At 39.8% G+C, this 12,568-nt stretch overlaps 1 protein-coding gene and 1 long non-coding RNA gene across 3 annotated transcripts in view; one reads left to right on the top strand and one right to left on the bottom strand.

The window, feature by feature from the left end:
- ntn2 (netrin 2) overlaps positions 1-12,501 on the top strand; it is a 64,054-nt gene extending 51,553 nt beyond the window's left edge. Inside the window, exons 5-7 of the mRNA XM_008436404.3 lie at positions 746-799; positions 6,314-6,388; positions 6,935-12,501. Coding sequence (XP_008434626.1) covers positions 746-799; positions 6,314-6,388; positions 6,935-7,314 — 509 coding nt within the window. The 3' untranslated portion in view covers positions 7,315-12,501. The remainder of the gene's footprint in view (positions 1-745; positions 800-6,313; positions 6,389-6,934) is intronic.
- Positions 1-12,568, bottom strand: part of LOC145549123 (uncharacterized) — an 89,912-nt gene that overhangs the window by 49,575 nt on the left and 27,769 nt on the right. The gene's annotated exons all lie outside the window — the stretch shown is intronic.

Below are 12,568 nucleotides of genomic sequence, written 5' to 3'. Positions count from 1 at the left end.
TTATTAAAATGTCTCCATGTCATGACAGTTTGATAACAGGCAGAGGATCTGTGGGAAATCTGATCTCACCTGCCTCCTGTCTGAGCTAATGCTGCCGTCTGAAGAAACGACCCTAAAACAACCAATCAGAGCCAGGAGGAGGGGCTTAGCGCTGTCAATCACCCTCATGTACTTTTTAGTCTAGATTTAAAGGACAGCCACTGAAACAACAAGAAAACCTCTGAAAACACTGAGCGCCACTTCCTTCTTCACCAGATGTAAACAAAGATGTAGTAGCGTCAGATTCAACGGAGGATTTCTCTCTTTTGTCTTTGGTAAAAAAAACACGAGGTATTTCTCCTGCTACACTGCAAAACCAGGATGGGAAAACGTAGAGTTACATGTAAAATAATCTGCTAATGAATATTAAGAAATTATTAAAACATCTCCTATATCTTGCTTAAAACTCATTTCTATGTTAGCTTTGTCTTATTTCAAGTGTAATAGGATATTTGAACTGGAGACCAGACCAAACATACTTGGTAAGGTTTTGTTTTTTTGCAGTGTAAGTCGACATTCAACCATTAGGTGTCATTCTGTCAGAATCGACCTGAGAAAGAAACAAACTGACGTAAACATATCAAACTGTGTGTGTGCGATCATCTCCGTCTGAACCTGTTTGCGTGTTCCTTGCGTGTTTTCTGCATCTGCACGGATGTTTTCACGCTCTGGACGGGCATTGATTTGCGTCTCCTGTGTGTTTCAGAGATCCCGGTGGTCAACCCCACAGCTGCGGTGAGCAGCACGGAGGAGCCAGCAGGTTAGCCTAGCCGCTCTGCGCCTCACCCATGAGCGCCACTGCTTTACGAGAGGAACAAAAACATATTTCTCAACCTTTCTAGACATGACTTTTAAGGTGTGGAATAAATATTAAGGCAGGGCGGGTCTGGATGTTTGAAGTTATGAGAGCAGCGGGACGGCAGGATTTTTCCATTGTCTTAAAACTCCGACCGCTCGGCCCTGGAGCGAAGGCTCGCCGCGCCGCCAGCCGATTGGCTGCAGACCTGATTAGTTACGGTATCGAGGGGAAGTTGGGAGCTCTGAGGTGTGAAAAGAGACTTGGCAAATGACTGGGGGGAAATATGTTCAGTCACTCCCTCCGACTCTCCAGCTTAGGCTCCGGTCAATTACCCAGTCCTTATTTTTCATGCAGTGGCTGTTTGCTTTGAACGGCGGTGGCGATTTGGAAATGTTGATTCGTTAGTTGATTTATAGCACATATCATCACTCAAACTGCGGATTACGCCCCCCCTCCCCACCGCACAGCAGAGCGTTTTCGAAGCATAACAGTTATTGTTTTTACATCCCTCTGCTTCTAAAACATTAGACTTATTTTTTAAATCGGTGACGGTCGAGTTTTACTTCTCAGCTCGGCTCAAACTTTTGATTTGTGCTTTCTTGCGTTTCAAGAGCAACACTTAAAGAGTTGGAGGCATATTTAATGACTAGATACCTTGGATGAAGTTAAAAGCTGAACTTGGAAACATACACAAAAGACACATTATATAGCTACAGAAGAGTAACATAAAATGTTTAATATTTCCCAATCCTTGTGCAGTACAGTCTAATGTTACTGTTCATCTGAAACCTGACTTTAATATTGGTAATAATGCTTATTAAATAAATCCCTTTAAGGCAACAGCTCAGATTCTGGTTGGGTCACAACTTTTCTTCTGACAGTTTAACTAAAATTAAGCTTCAAGGTTGAAGCTCAGTTCAGTTTTACAAAGAAAAACATGCAAATTACATTTTTTCATAAAATCATTCTTCGATAATGAGATTTTAAACTATTTTCAGCTCCTTTCAGAATGAGCCGTTTTATCGCCTCCTGTCACTTTAAATCTAAATAAGCTGCTGCTGGCCACGCCCCCAACTCTACGTTTACACTAGCACCTGAAAATGGTGCAGCCATACATCTGTGAAAAGCAGAAGTGGAGTCTCCTGTAAAACCAACAAGAATGCAGCAAACGGTTTCTGGATAACAAAAACAGTCTTTTCCAGGAGCTCAGCGTTACGTTGCTATGTAACGGGCGGGATTCTGCTGGGGTTGCTAGGTAACGGGCGGGATTCTGCTGGGGTTGCTAGGTAACGGGCGGGATTCTGCTGGGGTTTCTAGGTAACGGGTGGGATTCTGCTGGGGTTGCTAGGTAACCGGCGGAATTCTGCTGGGGTTGCTAGGTAACGGGCGGGATTCCGCTGGGGTTGCTAGGTAACAGGCGGGATTCTGCTGGGGTTGCTAGGTAACGCTTCATTGCCTGCTGGTTTGCGATACTTCATAATAAAATTACTCAAATAAAAGTAGCCGTCCATGAAATTACTCAAATAAGAGTAACAAATATTCGAAAAGCCTATTGAGCACTTTTAATATTTAAAAGTTATATCATCAGATGGATCAAAATATGAAGTGGATATTTTGGTATTTTAAGAATGAAAACAACAATTATACAGGTAACAAAAAAAAGTTACAATCAGGCAAAAGAATATTTTCCAAATCAGTTTCTTTCAACAAAAAAAACTTATGAAACTTTAACAGAAACTGTGTGTCTCTCTGGTGAATTTCTGGTTAAAACGCGTTTATTTTTCACTCAGTGAATGAAGAAAATCCAGAAGAAAATCCAGAAATTTTACTCTAGAATAGAGATACTTCATAATAAAATTACTCAGGTAAAAGTAAAAAGTACAGCATAATAAAAATACTTCTAAAAGTGAATACATTTTAAAAAAGTTACTCAAGTACATGTAACTAGTTATTATCCAACTCTGCCTTTACCCAAACTTAAATTTAAATAACAGTGTGTTCCTTACAGTCAGATATTTAAATACAAGTAAATTATCTTCCCTTTGTTTAATTGCCAAGTCAAATTCCAGATTTTCCAGAGTTTCCAAGGCAGCTCAGGAACTCCATATTTGGTCGTTTTAGATTTAGCGACCAAAAAATGGGGGCAGCTCTGTCCTGTTTACTTCTTCCTTGGGAAAATGTTAAAGAGTCTAAGAACACAAGTCACTGATTGTCAATTCATCCCAGCTTCTTCGAAACGAACCAGGAAATTCCCCCATCCTTCTTCTTCCTAAACTACCGGGCGAGAAGCCTCACCATCAGCAACCTATAGCTAACCCCAGCGTTTTGTGTGAGGGGCGGTGGACGCCATTTGTCCTTGTCACGGCGCAGTGAAAGGGGGATCTCTGGTTGCCAGTTAGGGTTTCCTTCTGGGTCATTGGCCGATTCTCCATGAGCTCTAACAGGTGAAGAACCAGCAATAAACTTCCAGTCATGGGAAAACGCTGCTCAGACTAACTGAGGGAGGGCTGTCCAAAGTGCGGCTCGGGGGCCGTTTGTGGGCCATGGACTGATTTTGTGCGGCCCTCAACTGCAATTCAAAAATTATACAAATTTGGCTTTTAGATGGAGACTTTTGACTTTTGTGATTAATCTCAGAAATTTTCAAGAAAACTTGGAAATTTTCTACAAAAAGTTAAATTAAATTTATGATATTAATTGAAAAATGTGATTTTTTTTTTTTTTCCAAGAAAATTTCTGATTACTCAGAATTTCAGATTTTTTTGGCAGAAGTTTAGTATTTTTTGTTCTATAATGGCTCCAACACGCCGCAGTAGGTCTTGCATGTTTGAAAGAAAGGTTTCTGGTTTCTTTTGGGCTCAACTGAATAATTTTATTTTCAGTAACAAGAACAGGATTTAGGTCAAAACAGTGCGACAGGCTGGCGACCTGCCCAGGGTGACCCCGCCTCTCGCCCAGAACGTTAGCTGGAGGTCGGCTAACGGATCCCACTGAGGGACAGGGGAGTAAGGAAACGGATGGATGGATGGATGTTTCAAAACAAAGAAAGAATAAGACTTTGGTGCAGCAATGTTGGATTTTCAGTAAAGGTATCTGGATAAACTTGGTTTTATCTTTTGTTAAAACTTTGTTATAAAAACACAAATACTTTGTTTTGCACCTGACATTTTTCCGTGTAAGGAAATCATGTTGTTACATTTTTTTTTACCCTGATTACAAATGAAAAGTCTCCATCTGCATCCACAGGACAGTTATGTATCATTTTTGAATTGCAGTTGGGGCCACACAAAATCAGCCCAGGGGCCACAAATGGTCCCCGGGCCACACTTTGGACCCCAAACATCCATATCTTTACTTCCGACTTCCTCAGTGTTGCTTGTTCCTCCTTTTCTTTGGCTAATAAAACCTGCAGCATTCAGGCCAAGTCTGCTTGGTCATTTTATGGCCTCTTTGGCCCTCGGCTTCTTCCTCCTATTTAGTCATTTCCTCCAGAAACGGTCAGACCAACTCCCTTACTTTTGAGCATCATAAAAATCCTTAATTTCTACTACTTGAAAATATGATTTGATTTTTTTTTTCTTCGTTTGGAGTATAACGGTTCTAGTATTTTCATTTTGTTTGCTACATGATGTTGCAAAGTCATTTTCTTCTTAGCAACTTTAGTCTGAATTCCTGCCTCATGTTGAAGAAATGTTACCTGGTAAAAAAAAAAACAACTAACTTACACAAGGTCCTGCATAAGTTTAAAGAAGTTAATTCAGTAAATCCCTGGTATTCACAGAGGTTAGGGAACCACAGCTGCTTTGGAAACGCTAGCTTCCAGCCGCTAGCTGCCAGTGACTAGCTTCTAGCTGCTAGCTGCCAGCGACTAGCTTCCAGCCGCTCGCTGCCAGCCGCTAGCATCTAGAGGCATTTCCATTAAAAATGTGCGCAAAACTTTGTCAATATTCTGCTCGTGTTCTCTTTATGCCAACATGGCTGAACTTAGCGCTTTAGCATTAGCTTCTACAACATACCATGTTGGGATAGCATGTTAGCATTAGTGGAGCTAATGTTTATGATTAGCGATTTGGGGCTAAAAAGTTACTCAACAAGTAAATGTGTTTAAGTAGCAGTAAAAAGCTTCACTAATCTGACTAAAATACTCGTAAAATGAAAAAATGTGAAGTTAGCTTCTAATATTTTGAAATCTCCCAAACGTTGAGGTGTTTCAGTTGAAGTAAGTGAAATGAAATTTAAATTATTCACAAAATCCAGTGACAAACTGAAATGTGAAGCTTTCCTAACAATCCTCCACATCTCCTACAGAGGACCAGCGCTTTGAATATTATTTTTGCAACATGATCGCATTCATCTGTTTTTTTAAAAATGCGTTCAGTTGTGTTTCTTATCAGTTTGGTCTCTGGCATTTCCTCTGCTCTTCCTGTGTTGATAGAAAATGTCTTTTGCAATCACACAGAGAATCGGCGCTCATATCGTTGAGTGGACAAAATAAATATTTCAGGATTTCTAGAAAACAAACCTTGGGAAATAATTACATGCATGTGCTCTGGAGCCTTTGAAGGTTTTTTTTTTTTTATCTGAATGAACTCATCAGGAAATTTATTCATCCATGAGGAATGGTGTACACAGTCATCAGTGTCAGCTGTAAACTATATTTAATAACTTTGTCATTTAACTTCTTTCAAGTTCCCTTAAAGTAATAAAATCTGGAGCAAAATGGCTCCAACAGAACAAGATTTATGTTGGGAAAAACAGTTAAATCAACAAATAAACTTACTTTGAATGTCACAATGATAACTATAACTATTCAGGCACGTCAAGTAAAAATGGTAAACAGACGATTGGCCCATCGTGTCGTCCGCCGAATATTTCCTCACTGCAAAAACACAAAATCTTACCAAGTAATATTGGTCAAGTTTTTAGTGCAGCAACAATATTATACTTGAATAAATAAAACTTGTTTTATTTTTCAGCAAGATATAGGAGCTTGTTTTAAAAAAATAATTCCTTAATATTAATGAAAAAGTTCCAGTTCCATTGGCAGATTAATGAATTATAACATGGGAAAAATGTCTTGATAAAAGTGAAAAAATCTGCCAGTGGAACTAGAACTGGGTTGCTAGGTTACGGCTGAGCTTGGCTGGGGTTGCTAGGTAACGGCTGAGCTTGGCTGGGGTTGCTAGGTAACGGCTCCGGTGGAACTAGAACTATTTCACCAATTACTGACTTAAAACAAGCTCCTATATGTTGCTGAACTTGCCAGTTAGTTTGGTCTTTTTTCAAGTGTACTGAGATATTTGCGCTAGAAACTAGATGAAAAATACTCGGTAAGATTTTGTGTTTTTGCAGTGCCGTCATTGCAGTGATGCATTGGAGCGTAAAGATTTCAAGAATACATGTGTTGCAGGAAGTCGAACCTTAACAGCTGAAGTTTTATAAAAAAGTAAAAGTTGTTTGTCTTTGATTTTGCAGATTGTGAGTCTTATTGTAAACCAGTGAAAGGAAACCTAAAGATCAACATGAAGAAATACTGCAAGAAGGATTACGGTAAGAAAACACAACTATCAGCCCGAAGTTCACATACACTCATCATTGACACAATGCAGTAATTTATCACTTCAAAAACACAAAATCTTACCAAGTATTTTTAGTGCAAACGTCTTAATACACTTAAAATAAGACAACAGTAACTAACAAGTAACTTTTTATCAAAGTACAGAAGCTTGTTTGAGAGAATTGACTTTAAAATACTGTTGTTAGTTTATGAATCACTGAACGGCTTAAAGATCTGCTGCTGGGGTATCGACCTTCCGGACCTCGCAGGTCTTCTGGTTCTGCTCTGCATCCAGAACCAAACATGGAGAAGCAGCATTCAGCTTCTATGCTCCACAGATCTGGAACAAACTAAAAACCTGCCAGTTTAGAGCTGCTTTTGTACCACAAGAAGTGAAACATCAACCAACATGTTGGTGTACTTTCAACTGCCTTGTTGCTGAAATATGCTGTACAAATGGAACTTGATTGATTGATTGATTGATTGATTGATTGATTGATTGATTGATTGATTGACTGACTGACTGTCTGTTTCCGCAGCGGTCCAGGTCAACGTGTTGGACATGGAGACGGTCGGGGACTGGGCCAAGTTCTCGGTCAGCGTTGTGTCCGTCTACAAAAGCCGCGGCGAGCCCCTGAAGCGCGGCGACAACATCCTGTGGGTACACATGAAGGACCTGGCCTGCAAATGCCCCAAGATCCAGATGAGCAAAAGATTCCTGGTGATGGGCGGCACCGAGGGCGGCACGGCCCCGGTGGCGGGCCAGGGAGTCGGGCCCGGAGGGGGCGTCTCCGGACCGGAGCGAGTTGGCTTGGTGGCTGATAAGAACAGCTTGGTGATCCAGTGGAGGGACGTTTGGACGAGACGTCTGAGGAAGTTTCAGCGCAAAGAGAAGAAGGGGAAATGCAGCAAAGCGTGATCTGACCTTCGCGACCTCTCCATGACTGTTCCTCCCTCCCTCGACCCCCATCGCCTTTTTTTAATCAAGGGAACACTGCGCATACAAAAACAACTGCATGTACCTTCCATGTTTTATGGACCAACGTTTTTGTGTACATTGTATGATTATTCTGTCTCTGTGTTCGATTGGTTTGCCTTAAAAAGGGACCAATAAAAGGGTTTGAAACGTTCAACCCGTCGAACTCCGACCTCAAGCTGGTGCGAGTGACCGTCTTCCGCCTCGTTGCTTTCGTACTTTACGTACCGCAGGCCGTAAAGTTGCGTCCTCCGCACTTTTCCAAGGACGTAACTTCGCAGTGCTCACCACTTCCTGAGTTGGACTGATTTCAGCAACAGCTTGGCCAACTTACCGGACCGTCGGTTGGCCAACCAAGTCTTCACGTTCCGATTGGTGGACTTGCACCTAAGAAACTTTTTGTCCCAAAAGGAACCAAGGGCTCCCTCAGCAGGGACGTTTCTCCCAGTCGTACCACCACCGCTGCTGCTCCTCATGTGGGATCTTTCTATCTACAGCTTTGTGATGCTGTTGCTGATGACAGTTTTAATTTCTCACTTGACTTCTCGGCCAAGCCCTATCTTGATTTGCGGTCCGTCTCTTTGGCAGAATGACCCTGTTTGTGCATGTGAGGCTGCGCCTCTTCACCACTAGTCCCTCCAACACATCCTGACTCACGTCTTTGTTGTTTTTGGGGACAAAAGATGAAGTGACACGGACAAACGGCTGGAATTTCAAAACAATGCAACATTTCCAGAGATGTTTTTGCTTTATGGATAATGTCTTCCGCTGGTTGCCATCTTCCAGATGTTGCTGTTGACCAACGTAATTTTCATACTCTTTCAAGGTTTTAATGTGTCTGAAGACTGGCAGGCTCCGCTTTGCCAAAATAAGAGACTGAAACGAGAGTTTCTTTTCATGCAGTACAAAAATAGGAATTAGGCAGATAAACATCACAGCCATGTTTTTCTCCGTAGTGTACGATGACAACAAGAATGAGGCTGGAAACTTTTTAGCTCTCGCTGATTGTATTATGACATGAGAGGATCATGTTCCATCTTTTTGTGCTTTTTTTTAAATATATATTTGCATGTTTGTGGCTTCTTGCTAACGGTTAGCAGAGCGGGAGCTGAACCAATGTGAGTCTGAAGATCCAAAGGAAACCTTCCACCACGTGTTCACCCTGAGGGCAGCGTTGCCATTTCACTGCCAAATAATTACTTTCAGTTTTATATTCAATTAGGAGACACAGAAACGTACAGCTGCTCTCAAAACGTTTCTTATTTCACTTCCTGAAGGAGATTGCTCTGAGCAGTAGATAAAAAAAATAGAGCGGATGTGAATATTTTAAAAGTTTAGGTCACGACCGTTGAGGTGAAGTTTTAGGATCAGTTGGTTTTGAATCCAGATTATTGATCATTTACCACCTGAAAACAACTTTATCTAAGTATATATAATGTTTTATGCAAACAGTATTTTATGAATCATCAAACTTTCATCACGTTTCCGTTGGGCAGTTATTGGGAAAAAAACTTGATTGTTTACACAGAAACATGAGGTTGGAGGCGGTGCAACGCCAATGACCTTCCTGAGTGAAACATTTACTGAGATTAGAACATTTCCTGTCTGATATAAAACTAAAGTTGATGATTAACGAATCGCCAAACTTTCATTACGTTTCATTTGGGCGAGAACGAACCCTGTAAGGTATGGAGGGCCGTCTGTAAAGTCCAAAGATTAACAGCAATAATTTGAGAAAACCAAACCAAATATTTAGTTTAAAACCTAAATATTTAGCTTCAACATAAATATTTTGCTAGCAAGCTAAATATTTAGTTTGAGAGTGAATATTTTAATCTAAATGTAAATATTTAGCTACATTTAGTTTGAATTGTAACTAAATATTTACATTCAAACTAAATATGTAGCCCAGATATTAAACAAAGATATTTAGTTTGAAATATCTAGTGTGAAGCTACACATTTAGTTTCTACTAAATATTTTTAACTTTAACCTAAATACTTAGTTCAAAGCTAAACATTTATTGTAAACTGAACATTTTGTTTGAGACTAAATCCATTATATTTAGTTTGAAATATTTCAAGCTAAATATTTAATGGAAACTACATATTTTGCTTGTGAGCCCAATATTTAATTTGAGGCAAAAATATTTAGCTTGGTGACTAAATATTCAGTTTAGAGCTAAATATTTAGTTTTTCACCAAAATATTAACCTGCTAATTAAATATTTAGTTTGAAACAGTGACATTTATAACTGAATGACTGAAAAATGTCTGAAAAATTAACCTCCATTTTAAATAATCCTAATTATTGTTGTTAATTTTTACATTTTTAAATCTACATCTCATAAAAACGGCGACAGAAAATCCCCACAATCCTCTAAACTCTGTGATTTGCTTGGTTTGCAGGATCTGTAAGAGGAGTTTTACTGCGGTCCGACTGTTTTCCCTTCCAGAAATCCCAAACAACCCGTTACAGATCGTATCTAGTCGCCATATATCTGGTCTGACTGGCATCACAGATGTTATCTGAAGGATTTTTGGATCTTCGTGCTGACGTTCAAAAACATCCAAAACCAGTTTTCACTCAGCCACTGTGGGGGGAAAAAAAACCTGAACAAAATAAGTAGTGAGGTTTATGCTAGCGCTGTTCCCATGCTCCGCTCACACTGAAGGAATTTCACAAAAATGCGGAACCGAGCCGTCCATTTTTCATCCGTTGGTTTTCCTCGGCGCCTGTCAGGCAGGTGGAGATACAGTAGCAGCTAGCTGCCGTCTCACTGCGCCGCTTCAGGTCCACTTGACACATTTTGATAGCCTGTCAAACACTTTGAGGCCCGTCTGGAGACGCACTGCAGACTTCTCAAAACTTTTTTTTTTTTCCAGGACATCTGAACCGAATTCCTTGGTTTTTAAGTGCTTGGAAAGTTAGAGCTGTGAAAGCGGCTCAGCGAGCCTCACAGGGAGATTCCTCCTGTTGTTTTACTTTAACAAGCCTGCCAGCTTGGCAGCGGTACTGAGGTAACGAACTTTGTTTATAGCATCCACATGCGAATGCGTGTGACTTTGTGTTTAATTAACCCCTGCTGAGCAAACAAGTGTGAAGTATTCATCCCCCGTTCACCTTTTTCACATTTTGTCACGTTGCAACCAGACTTTTATGGATTATATCAGGATTTTATGTGACAGACCAACAAAAAACTGGCAGCTAATTGTGAAAAGAGAGGAAAAATATCCATAGTTCCCATCTGTACGGTGTGGCAGGCTTTAATATTCAGCCCCCGTGAGGTAAAACTTTATTGGACCACCTTCAGCTGCTGTTACAGCTCCAGATTAGGTGGCGAAGATCTGAGGACCGACAGCTTTCAATCCAACTCACACCTTCCTAAACCGGCTTATGATTTTATGTAAACATCGTCTTTCAGCAATGGCCGCCTTACTTCACACCTACAACTCAAGTCTGTCGATAATATTCTCCCACCTGAGCTGTGGATCTTTACAGCTCCTCAAGAGTTACCAAGAGTTTTTGGCTGCCATTCTGATGGCAAAGCTGCAAAAACACAAAATCTTACCAAGCATTTTTTTATCTAGTTTCTAGTGCAAATATATTAATACGCCTGAAATAAGACAAACTAACTTATAAGAAACATTTTGTCAACATATAGGAGCTTTTTTTTAAAATCAATAATTCCTTACCATTGATGACAAAGTATTAGTTTCACTTCAGATTATTTCACTTAAAACATGAGGAAAATGTCGTTATAAGTGAGATAATCCGCCAGTGGAACTAGAACTTGGTTGCTAGGCAACGGGCTGGGCTTGGCTGGGGTTGCTAGGTAACGGCGCCAGTGGAACTAATTCTTTTTTTTGGTCAATATTAAGGATTTTTTTACTTAAACCAAGCTGCTGCTTCTTGCTGAAAAGTTATTTGTAAGTTAGTTTTGTCCAGAGTTGCATAGTAACTACTTACATTTACTCAGTTGCATTTATTGAGTAACTTTTTCAATATTTCTAAAAGTTACTTTTAGAAATATTTTTTTACTGCACTGTACTTTTAACTTTTACTCGAGTAATTTTATTATCAAGTATAGTTTCTCATATTTGAGTAAAAATTTCTGGATTTTCTCCCCACTGAATGAAAAACAAACCAAAAATTCGCAGTTTTTGTTAAAGTTTCATAAGTTTTTTTTTTTTTTACTGATTTGTTAAAAAATTCTAGTGCCTAATTTTGTTTTTTAGTTACTTATATGAATTATTGTAATTTTTGTCCTTAAAATACCAAACTTTCCACTTAATGTTATATTTTGGTCCATTTGATTATGTAATTTTTAAATATTAAATCAATTCGACCAATTAGAGCATTTTCTTGGACGGATACTTTCTATTTTTACTGGAGTAAAAATACGTTGCAGTATTGCTCCTCTTACTTCAGTGTAATTTTTGAGTACATCACCTCCTCTGGCTTTGCCTCATTTCAAGTGTTCTCAGATATTTGCACTAAAAACTAGACCAAATAGTACTTAGCCTATAATTTGTGTTTTTGCAGTAAATCTTAAACAAATGCACAAGTGTGATTTTTAAAAGCTGTTTTGCAGATTAATGAACCGAACATGTAGACGTGAGGATTTTGAGGATAACTTCACTAAAAATGTTGAACTCTGAGTTCGAAAAGGTCCGGTTTGTGTGAAGGAGTCTGAATATCTGTGTGTTTCATTTGCTTGGCGCTCTCGGCTCGTTGACCGGCTCCTGCTTCTCGCTCGCGTTGTAAATATGAACCGGGCCGCTCCGTGGGACGGCTGATGTGTATGGATGTACAAACCAGATGATTATGGATGTTTTATGGATGTAGAAACCAGGAACATATGCTTTTTTTTGATTACGACCCGAGACGTGGTTCGCCTGTCACGCAGAATGTAAGCCTTTTCTTTTCCCAGACGACAAAACGCCCAAATGTAAATTGCTTTCAGGTGATCCATGCGAGTGATTCCGAGGATGAGGAGAGCCGCCGTGTTCTGTAACATTAACGTCCTCAAGATGACGAGGTTTGAGTTTGAATGTCTTCCCTGTGCATTCTTGAACCACTGACTTTTTCATCTAAATGGTAAAAAAAAATAAATTATTAGTTAATGAACTGTGTTTGTGTTGGTTTGCCATTGGAAAGTGTTAAAAAAAGATGACAGTATTGGGAGGCGTAGAGC

The sequence above is a fragment of the Poecilia reticulata genome, chromosome 19 (assembly GCF_904066995.2).
Source record: "Poecilia reticulata chromosome 19, P_reticulata-male-v2, whole genome shotgun sequence".
NCBI lineage: Eukaryota > Metazoa > Chordata > Actinopteri > Cyprinodontiformes > Poeciliidae > Poecilia > Poecilia reticulata.
This window is presented reverse-complemented; position numbering and strand designations above follow the sequence as displayed.